A 19195-nucleotide genomic window follows, 5' to 3' on the forward strand; every position below is an offset into this window, starting at 1 on the left:
TACAGTTCTTGTCAATAGAAAAAAACATTGATAGAGGGCGCAGCGGAGTAACTAAATAATGTTTTCTTTCCGGTAAAATATTTAACATTTTGGCCAAAAGGTGTATTTTAGACATGAGGTGGGGGGCTCAGAGTGTTCCCACTTAGTAGAGTTGGCTTTCAACTCCATAAAACCGTATTTTTATTTTTACTGCAGACGAGAGGCTATGCAGCCTGTGGTGCGGGCACAAAGGCTCGAAAGTCCCATAGCCTTAAGGACCTAACCCTAACCCTAACCCTTCTAGGCTATGGACCTGAGCTAACCCTAACCCTTAACCTAACCTTAACCCTAAACCTAACCTTAACCCTAACTTTAACCTTAACCCTAACTTTAACCCTAACCCTAACCCCTAATCTTAACCCGTAAACCTAACCATAAACCTAAATGTTGAAATGTAACGTACCTAAAAATGTAACGTTTTTGTGGTCCAAAAAGTTGTCATTGAACGTTTCTGGAGAAACTTCAATGACAATGTTTCCTCTGGCGATAGGGTTGCATTTTATTGAGGTATCTAAAGAGCACAGAGTATGTTTCCCACTGAGTGCGTCTATGGCATATGCCGTGGTGTAGATTAGAACATGACCTTTCCTTCTTTACATAGCCTTGCCCGACACCAGGGTCTACATTTCTCAAGGAAATAGGGAGAACAGGGAGAACACCTTCAACCACAGATGTAGGCCTACTAGTTATATTGTATAAATATACTCTACCATACAGTATTAAGAAATGGTTGAAATGGTGTCTTATTCATTAAAATAAGATCCAGACTGCAGCTTTAACTCATTGGCCGCCATTATCGCATTAACGCGATCTAATAAATAGCGCGCTTGGCCGCCAGGATCGCGTTAATGCGATCTATGGTCTTTATTGATCTTTATGCTCTGATCACGCTATTCTGTTATGAATCAGGCTAAGTTTCGGGTTCCACTTACTTCAACCACCACTGCATCCGGTTCCATGACTTGGGTTCCGTTTTCGGTTTTACATTTTTCCCCCCAGTCATTTTCGACCATAATAGGGAAACAAATGGTTTTTCACACGCTATGAAAAACGATCGGAGACCTCCCCTCCTATAATCTATGGTCTGGGTGACGAACAGTCATCCCCGTTGTGTATCACAAAGTAATTTTCGCCGATAACAGAATCTGAGACATTTCACTTCCGGTTCATGTGTTTCACTGTGTGAGTGGGTCTGGGAGGGGGCGAGTGTGATCGAGAGGCGATCAAGCTTGGTATGTGCTGCACTCTAGTGGTGGAACGATCAAAACGATTCAAGTGTCAAGCCAGACTTTCTAGATGTGAATTAAATAACAAAATAACGAAACAAAAAAACACGAAAATCGCTGGCAAGGGCTGCTATGAACGAGGTTTTAACTCTGGCAGTCAATGAGTTAATGTTTCATCATGCTTTGTGCATAACATTGAAATGTAATGTAATGTAATGTAATGTACGTAACATTACCTCTGTGTAATTCACTGGTTTTTAAAGTATGATGTGGTCGGATTTGCTGCTGTTGGTTAAACATTATATATTCTTGCTCATGCATGTCTGACTGTTTAAATCTGAGTGTCATAGCCACGTATTCACAACAGAGGAACAGGTGTTTAAGTAGTTCTCTGGATGAGCTAAAACATATTGCCATGAACATATAATGCATCAAATTGAAGTTTGTAAGCTCAGAACAGTGTAAGATGTGGTTTACCATCAATATAACAATATGATTTTATGGATATCTATGAACGGGTTTGCTGTGTGGGTTGTTCTGTATAACATCCTCCTTTTTGGATATCATCGTGCACATTTTTTCCAGTGTTATTTCATTGCAAATAAAGTCTGACTGTGTTCAATTTGATGCATGCTTGTATAATTGTGTGCTAGATTTAAATGTCAAATGAAAACTAAACTGTGTAACAGCTTGTTAGTGTACAAAATATATTTTAGGATCATACTATCATAGTCTCTTTATTGGTAATATGCTTAAGCATACGGTTAAGCCTACAGCTCTGCAGCAACTACAATAACTGCTCTAAGGATATCCTGTCTTAGCCCATCTGACTTTCTGTGACCACATTGACACATGTGACACACACACACACACACACACACACGCACGCACGCACGCACGCACGCACGCACGCACGCACGCACGCACGCACACACACACACACACACACACAGATTTTTTTCTTCTTTTTTTTTTACTGTATTCAGTTGGATTTAAAGAGGATTTTCAGCTTACTTGTGCCACTCTAAAAGGAAAACCTCACCCCTCCTGTGGTTGGAGTCTTAGCTGAGGTGCTGGAGCTAACAGTACTAAACTACTCTACACACTCAGATCTGTGCAAAAGTCATTTAATGCTTTTGGTCAGACACATCTTCAAGCTACTTGTAGTACAAATTAGAGTATTCCAAATAACAGAATATATAAGAATATCAACATGCACTCAATCACTGTCAATCACATTTGATTATCTTTGCCTATCAAGCTGTCACTGGTCTTTGACTGTTTGGCAACAGATGACAAACAAACAAAACATCTGCCAGCTATTAACAATTACTGTACATGATGACATGATCTAGGGTGCTTTAAAGCCTGACACATAGTTGTATGTATAGCCTTATATGGTGACCTGCACCCAGTGACAAAAAACACACAATCATCTTTTTTTCTTTTCATCATGTGAAATGTTTTTGTTTATCAGCAACACCTGCAGTGATGGTGAAGAAAGGGAACTTGGAAAGATACTTAATGAAAAAAATAAAACATATTTTGACTTGACTTCTCCAGCTGAGAAAATCTAAGAAGGAACTGAACTCAACTTAGGACCAGAGACAAGCTCATGGCTGCACGACACTGAGCTGGCCATCTGTGGATACATGAAAGAAGAAGAAGAAGAAGAAGAAGAAGTGAAGAAAGGGAACTTGGAAAGACACATTCGGACAAACCTCAAACCATTTGTCTCGATTTTCCCAGCTGAAGAAAGATGAAGGAACTGAAATCTTAACCAAGTGTACCGTTCATGAAACTCGGTCAGCATTTTCACATGAATAATTTATTTTACCTTTTTTGTTCACATAAAACTAAATTGACTCCTGTATTTGCATGTAAAATGTAAAAGCAGTGAGGATTTTGAAAGTCTGGTGAATGTATATTTCACCCGTCTTGAAAAACGGCTTAGTACATCCCATGACCAAAAAGGTCAGAAAGGTCAGCAGTAGTATGTAGCCTTTCATTTCTGACCTTATCGAAGGCCTGTATTGCCCTGTGCCCCAGATAGTTGCCTGCGTTGCCTGGAGGCGCTGAAGCAGTGGGTCTCAGTGGGTACACCCCCGCATTCCTAAACCCCCCCACTTATACACACCCCCATTCCGAAAACCCCCCCCCCCCACTCCTACACCCCCCCACTCCGAATTTTTTTTCGGAATGGGGGGGTGTAGGAGTGGGGGGGTTTTGAAAATTTGAAATAAACCCTGCCATTCCGAAAAATAGATATAAAAAAAATATATATATATAATTTTTTTTTTTTTTTTTTTTTTTTGTTGGGCTCCCCCAAGTTTGGGAGCCCGGCAAAAAAATTAAGTTTTTTTTTTTTTCAATAGAAAAAAAAAACGAGGAGGGAGTATTAATATATTAAAGTATTCTGGCGCAGCTGTTCACCTCCCCCCACCTGCGTGCCCCCCCCCCCCCCACCGGGACCCCCCCAGGACCCCCCCCCCAGGCCCAAGGTGTCACTCATAATAATTTTATATTTTGCGCTTTGACACAGAGCGGTTGAGATTTCATTAAGCCAGATCTTTGTCAATTTTACTTGAATTCTTATCATTTTAATGTTTATATGATCTGTAAAATGTAGATTTTCATTTGGTAGCAGTCATGCATTTATTGTAATTTATTATAATTTATTTCTTATTTTCTGTCATTTATTTCCACGCACGTAACATTATCTATCTGTCTGTCTGTCTGTCTGTCTGTCTGTCTGTCTGTCTGTCTGTCTGTCTGTCTGTCTGTCTGTCTGTCTGTCTGTCTGTCTGTCTGTCTGTCTGTCTAGTCTGTCTGTCTGTCTGTCTGTCTGTCTGTCTGTCTGTCTGTCTATCTATCTATCGCGCTACAGAGCTCGTAGATTGGCTATTTTTTGGTGTCTGTCTGTCTGTCTGTCTGTCTGTCTGTCTGTCTGTCTGTCTGTCTGTGTGTGTGCGTGTCTGTCTGTGTGTGTGTGTGCGTGTGCGCACAGACAGACAGACAGACATCTTTCCTCTACAAATGAGACTAACAAGTAAGTCGAATCCCATGCTATGAGCTTGTAGATCTGCTGTTTTTGAAAGCATCAGAATCACGTGCGCGAGGAGGGAGCGCGCACGCGCGCAATATTAAAGTCTTCTGGCGCAGCTGTTCATCAGACCAAGACCACAACGTCATTTGTTATTACCATTCAGGTTCAGTCCATTAATATTGTATTCAGAATAATAAAAAAAATATTATTATCATGCTATTATCATTATTAATGCGCGCACGTTGATTGACGGGTCAGTAATCACGTAGGCCTACTCTCAGAGACGCTCACATGCTCAGGTTCCTCAGATGTTTTCTCGTTAATTAACCCACATCTCGTCACATCTCACATGAAGTAATATACGCATCAGTGGTGGAAAAAGTACTCAAATGTTTTACTTAAGTAAAACCTTTGAGTACTTTCTCCACCACTGTCCACTTCAGCCAGTTATGAAAGTAACTAACTACACTTTAGTCCTAGTAGTTAGGCTACTTTGCAGTTGCAGATGTCAACTATTAGCCATATTAACCACTCCAGACATATTTTATAGGCTTGAAAATAGCCGATCTACAAGCTCACAACTTGACAGACAGACAGACGTCTACCACCGATCTACCACAGCCTGGGTGTCTGTCTGTCTGTCTGTCTCAAAAGTCAGCGGCCATAATGCACAAACAAACACACGCAGTTAACCCTGACGTTACTTAAAACCGTCACTTTTGCCCATATATCTATCTATATATCTATCTATCTCTATCTATCGAGTTCATCTCGGAATTATGATTATATTATTATCTATAATATTATAATTATTATTAATCAGTACTGATAAATGTGCCACGTTTCTCTGAACCAACTAAGATCTAAATATCAATCTAGCAGCTAGGGGATACATTAATTCACGTTAATTTAGTCACTCTACCCAAATACGCTCTCTCTCTCTCTCTCTCTCTCTCTCTCTCTGTACAGACACATGCTCGCTCTACCCCAGTGCGCTCTCTCTCTCTGTAGAGACACACGCTCGCTCTACCCCAGTGCGCTCTCTCTCTCTGTAGAGACACACGCTCGCTCTACCCCAGTGCGCTCTCTCTCTCTGTAGAGACACATGCTCGCTCTACCCCAGTGCGCTCTCTCTCTCTGTAGAGACACATGCTCGCTCTACCCCAGTGCGCTCTCTCTCTCTGTAGAGACACATGCTCGCTCTACCCCAGTGCGCTCTCTCTCTCTGTAGAGACACATGCTCTCTCTCTCTCTCTCTCTCTCTCTCTCTCTCTCTCTCTCTCTCTCTCTCTCTCTCTCTCTCTACTGGCCTTTTTTACTGACACACACAAACACACTGACAAATATAATAATAATAATAATAACAGTAATAATAGCATAATAGTAGTAGTAATAATAATAACTTAATACTACTACTACTACTACTACTACTACTAATAATAATAATAATAATAACAGTAATAATAGCATAATAGTAGTAGTAATAATAACTTAATACTACTACTACTAATAATAATAATAATAATAATAATAATAATAATGACACTATGTTTTTTATTATTCTGAACACAACATTTATGGACTGAACAGAATGAGCTGAAAATATACTTTTATTCAAATAATTATTAACCCACCTCATACATGCATGCAAGTGTAGCAGGGCGGTATGAATAATTATATAATATAGCCAACACCTGGGGAGTAGCACCCCAGGAAATATTTATAATGTAAACCAACCACCTGAACATATATTACTCCTCACACAAGTTCGTTGTACAATTATAAAAAGGCAGAAAAGTAAAAAGTACAAAAAGCTTTATTGTAATAATGGTAACAGGGTAATCTCATCAATAATAAAAGTAACAAAACATTTAATAAGAAAAAAACAATCGGGCAATGCACTTAATAAAATCTATTTGCCTATAGGGCCAGTGCTGCAAGTTATAATAGAATGCCGTCTGTAGGCCTACAATCTCATGAAAATAAACCAAACCAAAGAAACAACACTAAATAAACAATAACAAAATAAGCAATAACACTAAAACAAAATAAACAGGGAGGCTGGCTGTGAGCCTGAGAGTGTGGACCAATGCGTCAGAAAAGAATACGTTCACCCATATAAGGGCATAAGCTCAGCTGGAGGGGAACCTCAGAATGGATTATCAGTGTGAGAGGGTTCTTAATGCGTGGGTTATTGGAAACCCGCAAAGCAGCAGTGGAGTATCACGGTGCCCGAAAGGACAAACGGCCGTGTCATTCTACCATTTACAGTATAATACTAATATTCATTAAGACGGGTGACAGGAGCAGAGAGAGACAGTCACGTACCGCGGTGCAGCAAAGGCGTAAGCCACAATGGACTGCCTGCAGCGGCGAACACCGGTAGGAGACAAACTGTAATAATAAAGGGCCATGGTTATTATAGTGCCTGAAATTAACTTGCTATACTGCGGAGAAGGAGGACCACCAACGTACCCGTTGTGCAGCATGAAGCACTGCACGCCCGGCGCAAAACGCCAACAAGATGGGTTGACACACCAGGGCTACAAAGGACACAAACGCTCATGGTCAAGTTCAAGACCATGCACTACGCAGCATAAGACAATTGCATAAACAGCAAGATGGAGAGACATACCTGCGCTAATGCGCGATGAGAACACAGGCGGGCCCAACAGGCCAGCCTGGACTGATAATAGACCAGTGTGGAGAGACAGACAGCTAACTGTGTTTGGAGGTGCGTTGCTTTAATACTGTGCCAATCAGCCCACTGATGAGTGGACGGCAGCTAGGGGGTCCTTGGGCTGAAAAGCCTTGTGACAGATGAATGATAGATAGATAGATGGATAGATGGATAGATAGATAGATGGATATATAGATAGATAGATAGGTCCCGGTGGGGGGGGGGGGGGGGTGAACAGCTGCGCCAGAAGACTTTAATATTGCGCGCGTGTGCGCTCCCTCCACGCGCACGTGATTCTGATGCTTTCAAAAACAGCAGATCTACAAGCTCATAGCATGGGATTCGACTGACTTGTTAGTCTCATTTGTAGAGGAAAGATGTCTGTCTGTCTGTCTGTGCGCACACGCACGCACACACACAGACAGACAGACAGACAGACAGACAGACAGACAGACAGACAGACAGACAGATAATGTTACGTGCGTGGAAATAAATGACAGAAAATAAGAAATACATTATAATAAATTACAATAAATGCATGACTGCTACCAAATGAAAATCTACATTTTACAGATCATATAAACATTAAAATGATAAGAATTCAAGTAAAATTGACAAAGATCTGGCTTAATGAAATCTCAACCGCTCTGTGTCAAAGCGCAAAATATAAAATTATTATGAGTGACACCTTGGGCCTGGGGGGGGGGGTCCGGGGGGGGTCCCGGTGGGGGGGGGGGGGGGTCACGCAGGTGGGGGGGGTGAACAGCTGCGCCAGAATACTTTAATATATTAATACTCCCTCCTCGGTTTTTTTTTTCTATTGAAAAAAAAAAAAAAAAAAAAACATTTTTTTTTGCCGGGCTCCCAAACTTGGGGGAGCCCCGCAAAAGAAAAAAAAATAAATAAAAATTATATATATTTTTTTTTTATATCTATTTTTCGGAATGGCAGGGTTTATTTCAAAATTTCAAAACCCCCCCACTCCTACACCCCCCCATTCCGAAAAAAAAATTCGGAGTGGGGGGGTGTAGGAGTGGGGGGGGGGGGTTTTCGGAATGGGGGGGTGTATAAGTGGGGGGGTTTAGGAATGCGGGGGTGTACCCGGTCTCAGTTGGCCCATTTTTCGAATCTAGAGCCATTTTGGCCATATAAGCCAAAAGTATTGAGTGGGCCACAAAGGATCAGTCAGCCAGGATTAGTATTAATATACAATGGAACATGTGGTATTTAGTTAGGACTGAGGGGTGGAGAGTTTATTTTTGTTTGTTTCGCTGCATGTTAAAACACTGACCACAAAAAGGTGCAAAGCTTCATACTGCTCTGTTGTCATAGAAAAGAACCACAACATGAAAACTTTCCACTCAGCCAACCAATCACAATTTGTTTATCGTTTAGTAGAAGTCCGTCTGCATATGATATTTGACATCAGTGTCAAAGAGCTTTGTCACTGTCAACTTCGTTCCACCATCAGACATGGCAACGCTGCATCTGATTTTAGCTGCTCTACTAGGTAAACTTGAGGTATTTTTATTGAAATTTGATATGAATTATTTTCATTCTTAGGTAGTTATTTATTGTGTGTATTCTTTTGAATGGGTTGTCTTCTTTTACTGTGGCGTTACCAAAGTGTGTTGTACTGTATGATGCGGTTCATTTTATTGCTTATTGTTTTTATGTTCCAGGTGTCATTTACATCAGTCAGGATGGGGTCTTTGGATTAGAAGAGGAGTTGACAGTCAGACCAGGAGACAACATCACTCTCTCCTGTGACTGCAAAAAGCCACCTGGAGTTCCCATAGTGTGGTTCAGAAACTGCTCTCATAAAAACCAACCTACTCTTGAAATTAATGAACAAAATCCCCCTTCTAATTTAAAGTATAACAAATCTAGTGAATCCTCTGATCTTCTGATAGAGAATGTAACTGATTCTGACCTTGGTCTCTATTACTGTGGAACCAAGCATTGGTCTGTGGAGGAAAAAGTTGAAACCTACAAAAAATCCTACAAATATGGCAACGTCACCACAAGGATTTCATTCAGTAAGTAACGCTTCCTTTCATGTATCCATTCATATGTACTATCGGATGCAGAGGTGTAATTTCAGGAAAAAATAGTAGACTAATCAATTTATGGTTGCGGACAAGACATGTCCATAATTTATAAAAATGTTATATTTTAAAATTAATTCTGTATTCCCAATCTGATTGACACAGCATAATTACAATAGGCCTACAAATAGTGACTCTAAACCTGGTACGAGACTGGGACACTGAGAAGCCCTTTGCCTTTTTTGAAGAGTGGAGACCTGTGGTGGATTTGGGTCTGAACAATGTAGAACAGTTTTTTATCTGCATTTTATGGCAGATTGTGCATTTTACTCACTAGAAATTAATATAGTATATTTACCATGTTACAACTTTTCAACAACAACTTTTGGAATAATACCCAACTGACCACTTATGTTAAAGGTAGGGTAAGTGATTTACTTTGGTTAAAATAAGTGTTAAGTAGCTCTATATTCTGATAGTACTCATTACTATAGAGTGTCTCTCCAGCTCTTTATTAAACAGAAAATGCATGTTCAGTACTCTCTCCTGATTGGCTTAAAATATGTCACCTACCTGAAAATGTATATTCTGTTTACTAAAGAGCTGGAGAGACCCCTGTGACCGAACAAACGCTCTGTAGCAATGAATACTATCAGAATATAGTACTTTAACCTTTTTAACAAAAAATATATATATACCAAAAACCACTTACCCTACCTTTAAGTGGTCAGATGGGTAGGTTGTGTGCATTTTCAGCAATCAATTGATTGTGTGCGGGTTTGGATCAATAGAATTATAGTATACTTAGTTTCTATGTATCGGTATCACACTGAAACATTTTTCAAGGTTTTAAAGAAAGAAATACCATGACAATGTTTTTATATTAATCTTTTCATATTCATTATGTGGGGGCCCACTTGTAATATCATCACAGCCCACAGGTTGGGCATCGCTGGACTAGTTTGTAGTAGAAATGTACTGTAGCCTACTAACACCACATGTCATTATTCATCCATTATGAACAGACAAATCTCTTAACCTTGGTGACCGTGTCTGCAACTGTGACAGCAGTGTGAGCAGCAACAGCAGTGGCAACAGTAACGCCAGTAACAGCAGTGACTGTGGTATGAGCTGGCTCCTGTTGGTTCTCTCCAGAGCGATGAATCTTCTCCTGCTGCCCTGTGCCTACTATATAGGAACCATCTGTGGTGGTAGGTCAACATCAGTGGTGGAAAGTAACATCAACATCAAGTATATACTACTCAAGTACTGTACTGAAGATCAGTTTTGAGGTGCTTTTATTTTACTTGAGTATTTCCATTTCCATTCAATACTTTATATATTGTACTTTTTACAGTCACACACACACACACACACACACACACACACACACACACACACACACACACACACACACACACACACACACACACACCAACCCGATCGCCAGAGGAAATGTTCTCTTTGAACGTTTTTGAAATTCCGTGAATAGACACGGAAAAACCCGAAATTCCGTGGCATAACAGCCTCGCATCTCCCCCATTGTGACTAAACCATTTCGGAGGCGCGCAGTCTTAAGGGAATTGTCGCCACGTAAGGGGCCACCGAGCGAGCTAAAGCGAGCGAGTTGCCGTCCCGAACGTTGCGACATTCCCTTGTGCCTACTCAGCGCCGTTTGAGTTATGTACCGATAGGCACAGAATCGTAAATTTTGTTGTGGGGACTGCTCTGCTTCCGGGTTTTTCAGGGTTGCGACTGGTTACACCCACCGTGGGACTCGACGTACATATGCACAGAATTTCGGGGTTTCTAGAACGGAATGACGCGCACTGGATCCGTGCAATGTATACTAATTCTCTGGCGATCAGGCTGCACACGCACGCACGCACGCACGCACGCACGCACGCACGCACGCACACACGCACACACACACACACACACACACACACACACACACACACACACATAAACTAGCCCTCGCTTCAAGTGATAGACAGCTGAGAGGGAGACAGTTTAGGGGAGACACACACACATTATAGATTTAAGGTGAAACTTTAAATAAGAATAGAGATAGAAAAAACTGTGCTGCCTCCTGCTGTTTCTTATAATAATCAGTTTATTTGCCAATTGTAATATTCATACTGTATGAGGCATTTGACTTGGTTCATAATAATTACTCTCTCTCTCTCTCTCTCTCTCTCTCTCTCTCTCTCTCGCTCTCTGTTTCTAACGAACAAAACAGTTGATAAAATGAGTATTGTGAATGTGATCAGTATGATAAAAACGTGCTTGCATGAATAATATTGATATGGTTTATATTTCAGTCAAATAGATTGGCCTGTTCTCTCATTTGTCTTAATGTTGTAACCAGGGTACAACCGTAACAAGAGAGAAGAACTTCAGAGGAGAACCAACTGAACTTGAGTGATCAACTGTGACCCGACAATCTCTGGCTGTTTTGTCTTTGTCACTGACATTTGAGTATTCATTCTGCTTTAAAATTGGCATTCTAAGTTAATGGATACAGAATCCATGGTGAAAAAATAACTAAATACATTTACTCAAGTACTGTACTTTTACTGTACTTGAGTATTTCCATTTTCAATACTTTAATCCTAGTTCTACTCCACTGCATCTCAGAGGCAGCTATTGTAATTTTTACTCCACTACAATAATTCAACATCTACTTTTAACATTTAACACTTGTGATCACATACTTTTAACTGAACACGCGTCATTTATCACAACCACAAGATGGTATGGATACTTATAGCTTGATAGCCTAATTTTAACTGAATGTCTGTCATTTATTACAAAGACAACATGTCACATCACTTTTAACTATGTTTTTTAACATATAATATATATACGGTATGCTCCTGACCTCTAGTGGAACGTGTGTGTGTGTGTGTGTGTGTGTGTGTGTGTGTGTGTGTGTGTGTGTGTGGTGTGTGTGTGTGGTGTGTGTGTGTGTGTGTGTGTGTGTGTGTGTGTGTGTGTGTGTGTGTGTGTGTGTGTGTGTGTGTGTGTGTGTGTGTGTGTGTGTGTGTGTGTGTGTGTGTGTGTGTGTGTTCACCTGCTCAATCTAGTATGGTAATGAGCCTATAAGATCTTGTTTCCTATATAGACTTATTTGTTCCTCACTAAAGTTTAGTCACCCTGATGAAGGCTGTCTGCCTCAATGTGTAGGTGCATTTTTAACTTTCTTGTAATGCATTAGCCAATACAATAAAGGATTTGTAATTGGTCGCTCTCCTTATTTTGTTACTTGACCTTTACAACGGTGTCTAGTGCTGATATGTTGATTAATTATCATGATTAAAAAAAAAATAAAGAAATCTAGGCCTGCTTGCACATCTGCGCCCATGGGGTGTGTTTTGTCCATTTGGCCTTTGGTGGAGTGCAAATTCAGAGAGTGATTGCGCTTTTGATTTCACTCTTATTCTTATTATTTATTTTAATTGAAAGTAGAGGGGAAGCTTTCACAATTAATTTCACCCACTCTTTTATGAGCATTACCAGAGTGTCAGTATTGTGTGTTACAGGGAAGAAAAAAAATCCAGAAATGTCAAAACATGTGTCATAGCTGAGGAACACAGAAATTAAAGTAGGAGCTGAATACAAGCAATATATCCCATAAAACAAAGGTTTTATAGGCTTCATTGGGATCAATTTGGACCAATAGCATTTCTTTAGCCCACTTAATGTATTAATCCAATGATTATAGCCTACTCTAAAACATATTATAATCTTAATTTAATCATAGATATTCAATTTTTTTTTTTTACTTTGTTCTAATTTAAAACATGTTTTGTGTTTTAAATTTAAAACAGTCGTGGTCTATTAGGCTATCAGCTGTGTAGACTTCAACACAGACTAACAGTATATTTCATGTCTATGCTACAGTGATTTTGAGGTCATACTGTGTTAGCAAAGTGTAATTTATTTCTCACTGATTTTAACATTCATATCAGGCAAGAATACAGTAGGCCTACAGTTTAATAGATTTTAATTAATACAACATAAATAAGCATTTATAATACAGAATACATATGACAACAATTAATACAAAAATAGTGCTGGATGATGTGACCAAATATTAATTTTTTAAAATCATATACCTCGATATATAGGCCTCTGCTACCACAATTAATTGAAAACTTACTAGTTAGGCTACTAGTTAGTTTTGTAGATTTGAATTATTATTACAAAACATTCAGTAACCACTTAAGCCCTATTTAAACTTTAGCTATTTGAAAATAGCCGATCGACTACAAGCTCACAACATGACACCACGCATGTGGAGCTTGTAGATCTGCTATTTTCAAAAGATTTGAATACCATTCGATTTAATACATAATATGATACCTTGTGAAACGGAACATTCTGTATAGTGAGTAGGTTACTTTTACTTTTGGTACTTTTAAGTATATTTTGATGCCATTGCTTTTGTAGGCCTACTTTTACTCAAGTACATTTTTATTACCGGACTTTTACTTGTAATAGAGTGTTTCTGCATGGCAGTAGGCCTACTATTGATATTACTTAACTAAAAAAATGCAGTACTTTTTCCACCACAGCTTATCACTCACTGACTAGATATATTGCAAAACTTGAAAGGTCGGGGAATTCAAAGACTGGCACACCCTAGGCTACGTGTTCCGTGTGTATTTGTGCGTCGACAAATCAGTGTTGCCATGTCCGCTTATTATAAGCGACTTTGGGCTTCTTTTTATGTAAAGTTGCTTCACAATATTGGTAGTTGCGGGTTGCAGGTTTTTGGGCTTGTTTTGTAAACAATGTTGTTTAAACCAGTGGTTCTCAAATATGTTCATGTCAATGTCACATTTCTTTCAAGATTAATCTGAAAGATGCGAGGCGTTGTGAGCTTGTAGATCGTCTATTTTCAAATAGCCGATGCATATATGCATCGGCTATTTGAAAATTAGCACTTCAAATTTGAAGTGCTCATGTGGGTAACAGGATAGGTGGGCACCAAAACCATCTGGGCACTAGGGACCATCTGGGGCACCTTGGACGAGTGGGCACTATGGACATGTGGGCACCTGGACGATTAGGCACGTAGGGTTAGGGGTGGAGATAACTGGGCACCTGGATGAGTGGGCACCTGGAGAGGTGGGCACCAGGATAACTGGGCCTATATGCATTGGACGAGTGGGGCCCACTCACTCAGTGGGCACCTCTGCCTCACTTCTTTTGGGCTTGTGTTCCTAGACATGGTTGCTTATTTCTATCGCATAATATGGCAACGCTGCTGCAAATCACGGTAACCAATGCCATTTGCACACCTGCTGGAGCGCCAGCCCACTCTTACCCTTGATATTCCAGCAGCAGCATGACGTCATAGTAACAGTTTAACCAAGCCGCCTTTATAGGATGTTGTGTATTTTGAAAAGTTATTAATTCATTTGCGTGCGATCCGTATAAGCAACTGTCCTTTATACGCCTAATTAGGATACTCTGTATGGACAAAACCATGATCATCCTGAGAGCTCCGTTGTGGTGTGTCTTGGCAGCAGCTGGACTCAGCATGGCTTCATTAAGTAAGTAACACTTCACTAGTCTACTTGGCGCAGGAAGATATAGGCTAATAACCCAATATTCATCACTTGACTTGATAGTTTTCCCCCTTCATATTGTTTTTCACCTTATATCCTATACCATGATGTACCTATGAATTAGAAACATCATAGTTTACTTTAAGGCTGTGTCCGACTCAGAATATTATAGCCTATGGATGGCTATTCATTATGATGATTGGACAATTCGTTTTATAGACTACACAAGGTTCTGACAATAGCCTGCAAATAGTTGCCTATAGGCCTACACTCAGCATGCGTTTCAGTGCTGCTGATTTAGACCACGATAAGGCAGTGAAGTGAAATGTTGTGAGCATTTAAAAATGCTTACGAAAACTGCTTATGTTGACAGATATCATATTTAATTGCCATATTTAGAGATTCTGAAGCACCAATTGATCCTAATCGATTATCCCAGACCAAATGTAGCATAGCCTACTGTACATTGAGGGCCTCATTAATGTCTAGTCTAGGCTATTAATACACTTTATTATGTGATTGCACTGTAATGTTATCTGGTGTTATGTTAAATACATAGGGCCTATAACTTTGTTTCTTGAATTTGTGCTGCTCAATATTAAATAAATATTATAAAATATAAATCCTATAAAACAATATAAAAATAAATATCAGGACTAAAATAACGTAACGGTAGCTAAATTATATATAATAAATTATGTATACTTTAGCTACCTAAACTAACCCACTAGCTGCTGCATGGTGGTTGTTGACAGTTGACCTATGAGGGCAGTGATGGAAGGTGTTGATGCTAGATGAACTGCTGCATTGCTGTTCAGAGGGGGGTCATCCTAGTTTTTATTATATATAGCCTATATAAATGTGTGTGTGTGTGTGTGTGTGTGTGTGTGTGTGTGTGTGTGTGTGTGTGTGTGTGTGTGTGTGTGTGTGTGTGTGTGTGTGTGTGTGTGTGTGTGTGCATACAAAACCACACTTGCGAGGCGCACCGTTACTCCGATTCGCACCAAACTTGGCAAAAACACTGGTCAGGGGTCTACCATAACAATAGTCACACCCACGTCAGGGGACACAGGCACACCGTTGCTCCCCATCCTTACTTGGTACTGTTATCTGAGACAAACACACACACACACACACACACACACACACACACACACACACACACACACACACACACACACACACACACACACAAACACAAAATGCCCTCAAAATGTTACTTTCAGGGCGTCCCGTCATGTCAAAACTTGACTTTTCAGGGCTACTGACAGAGCTGCGAAATTCGGAAAAATATTATAAGTATGGCAGTGGTTGCCTCCTCTACGACTCATCCTCCTCTGGGTTGGAATCTCCCTTCCTTCTACCTCCTTCCTATCTATCACCTGCCTCTTAGTCATCATTACTAACCATTACATCATCTTAAAATAGCTTAGTCTCCTCCCAGTCTCCTGACCCCCAAATCACTGGGTTAAGTCAGTGTGTCAAATATGAAAGTGACAATGTTCATGGTTACTGTCTATGACCCAGACACCATGACCTTGCACCTGTGTCATGTTTAAAATCCCACTACCTTGAACTGTATTTAAAGTCATAATAATACTATGGCATTGAACGTTTAACCTTTCAAACATTCAAGGTTACTGTGCTCACCATGTCATGGTTTATGGTTACAGTTAACTGTGCCATTGTGACCTCGCTACTGCTACATGATGTCAGACACCACATGTTTTGAAATTCCACAGCCTCTTCAGGCAGTGTGACTCTCTAACAATGTTTGGGAATCCCCATTGTCTACCATGACATAGCTTCCCTAGCAGAAAACTCACCTTACACAGTTAACAGACACCGCAGCTATGGTTACACACATTCAGATCTGACTGTTATCTGTTGTTTACTATTACAAATAGGACCATCTTACCAGTGCTTCTAACTTCAGCAGTGACACACATTTAGTTTCAACTAGACATGCATTACATTGTTATTAGTGACAATACACATTAATACACAGATTCTACTAGAACTGCTTTACATCTATAATCAGTGACAATACACATCATAAAGAAAATAATCTAACCAGATTACAATAATACATCACATTAGTCATTGAATGGTTCAGATTATGTTTCACACACACTAGCTCTCTCATGTACTGTTGATTGACTCTCATTGCTTCAGTGCAACTCTGAATTCTGTGCTGCTGCAGTTACGAGACTACGTTGAGTCTTCACTTTCCCAGCTTCTTCCCTTTCCAGCTTCTTCTCTTTGGTTACCTCTGGTGTCAGATGTGTAGGCAGCAGTTGTCTCTTCTCCTTCTACGTCAGAACTCAAAACTCCTCAGTCCTTCTGAGGCCTGCTTGAGGCCTGCCTTGATCCTTGACATCAACTTGTTGCTCCACGGCATGCTATTGCAATTTCCAATGTATCCATACGCCGAATGACGAAAATAGCCAATCTACAATCCAATGTGAAAGTAGCCGATCTACAAGCTGATGTAGAACCGGTTAGACACAAGTCTCCTTGTTTCCTCCTATTTCATTAGAGTCGGCTGTGCAGTGGACTGCGAATACGACAATATGATGTCTGCTGATAAAATGCATCATAGGCATAACCTATTTTGCATATTTCTGCATTGGGTTTCAAGATGTGACCTACTGTAGTAGAGTTTAGAGTTTAGAGTTGCCACCTCAGTCCTCAGACTTGTATGAAGCTGGCAAACTGAATAAGCCAGTTTGCCAGATTAAAACAATAGAGTACATTACTGAAACACATGACATTGTATTTTACTGTTAACAGAGCTGTTTAAATACTATTTAATTTAATTTAATTTTACAATTATTTAAAAATATTTTGAAATCAGTCACCAGAACCAGGGATGTGTTTTTTGATCGTCATAAAAAAGATAGAGTTGGCCTGGGCCACTCGCATAGCGGTCCAGGCACCTAGGCTCAGTGTAGCCTGACAGCGTGTCGCGGGTTCGAGTCCCGATCCCGACGGCCTTTACTGCATGTCACTCCCCATCTCTCTACCCATTTCCTGTCAACCTACTGTCCTATCAATAAAGGCATAAAAGCCTAAAAAATAATCTAGAAAAAAGAAGAAGGAATATAGAGTTTGAAGTTACAATGGGTTTATATAGGAGGGGGCCGAGTCTGACCAAATTAATATCAAATATTTATCAAGCAACTACTAACTGTCTGGGGTGCACCCAAAAGCCGGAGTAGATAAGTTAAAATGACCCTAGAAGTGTTTTAAAGTTAAATACCCTTTAACTGACTGAAATAATTTTCTCTACACAGTGGAATACATACCATTGGAAGGATGCCTTGAAATACCTCTAAAATCAAATTCCAACATCACCACTGTCGCCCTATGGAAACAGCTACCCTCAGGCCAAACTTTGGTGGCAGAGTGGGATTGGAGCACGCCTGCTAAAGACAAAGTATATGATGGGACATATGAAGGTCGCACAGAACTGGATAAAGAAACCAGAGTCATTGTCATCAGAAATATGACCAAAGAAGACAATGGAAAATATTTCATTGTTGTAAATCAGAACCCGGAGGACAAGCCCTACAATGTTATGGTGATCAGTACGTATGAATTGTGTCCTGTGAAGGCTGCTTTCACTCATTCATTCATTTATTCATTTGAATGCACTTCTGTATTTTCTGATATGTCACCAGAAGAGAAAAGAAAGTAATCAACTCTTCCAAGAAGTGTGTGAAAGACAACAGCCCCACCTGGTAAGGGGTGTTTTCAATGAGTTTCTGAGTTGTGTTCATTCTTTCTCATAACAGAGAATGTCCCAAAGCCATCAGTGGTTTACAGACCACCTTGTTCACCTCGATCTACCACCTGCTCAGTGGTCTGTGAAGGAAACATCACAGATTCAGGTCCAGTCACCTATCGCTGGAAGAAAGATAAAGGTGAATGGATGGAGTCTGGACAGAACTGGACTATTACCAATGATGAAGAATGGAAGGTTGAAAAAGTCTTCTGTGAAATGAAGAACCCAGTCAGTGAGGAGCAGAGTGATCCCAGTGACAACCCCTTGTATGTAAACGGTATGTTGGTGTTTCTTGTTGTCTGTTATGCCATCTCAATACATTTTACAGTTTTATTGGAAGAGAATGTGCCACACTGTGAAGATTAGTTCTTATTCCTATATCAGCTCTATGTGTTTGATTCCTCCATTGATGCTGCAACTGTAAAGAAATGATAGTTCATTGCTGCACTTTTACAATTCATCACATTTTAAAATCATTAACACCACAGAAATAAAATGTATATGCACTAAACACATAACTGAGGGACAACAGTTTATATATTTGGACCTCAATCTTCCTAGCATTCCTAATGTATTAGAAAGTTGGCCACACCTTTTGTGTTAGCAGGGCAAATTTCACACACACACACACACACACACACACACACACACACACACACACACACACACACACACACACACACACACACACACACACACACACACACACACACACACACACACACACACACACACACACTGTAGATTAAACTAGACCCTGTAATAACAAAGGCTTCTCTGTCTTTTTATT

The 19195-nt window shown here is 40.1% G+C and overlaps 2 protein-coding genes across 2 annotated transcripts in view; both read left to right on the plus strand.

Moving 5' to 3' along the window:
• The first annotated feature begins 8435 nt into the window (after window positions 1-8435).
• LOC308104054 (uncharacterized protein) lies at window positions 8436-11944 on the plus strand. Its single transcript, XM_080454319.1, has 4 exons — window positions 8436-8501; window positions 8674-9030; window positions 10065-10250; window positions 11411-11944. Exons 1-4 carry the CDS (start codon window positions 8465-8467, stop codon window positions 11455-11457), a joined length of 627 nt encoding a protein of 208 aa, XP_080310445.1. The 5' UTR covers window positions 8436-8464; the 3' UTR covers window positions 11458-11944.
• A 2444-nt stretch (window positions 11945-14388) lies between these two features.
• Window positions 14389-19195, plus strand: part of LOC308104048 (uncharacterized protein) — a 10506-nt gene continuing 5699 nt past the window's right edge. Inside the window, exons 1-3 of the mRNA XM_080454309.1 lie at window positions 14389-14603; window positions 17915-18208; window positions 18416-18682. Coding sequence (XP_080310435.1) covers window positions 14525-14603; window positions 17915-18208; window positions 18416-18682 — 640 coding nt within the window. The 5' untranslated portion in view covers window positions 14389-14524. The remainder of the gene's footprint in view (window positions 14604-17914; window positions 18209-18415; window positions 18683-19195) is intronic.

Source organism: Gymnoscopelus braueri, assembly GCF_963280865.1.
Source record: "Gymnoscopelus braueri genome assembly, chromosome: 17".
In the NCBI taxonomy this organism is placed as follows: Eukaryota; Metazoa; Chordata; class Actinopteri; order Myctophiformes; family Myctophidae; genus Gymnoscopelus; species Gymnoscopelus braueri.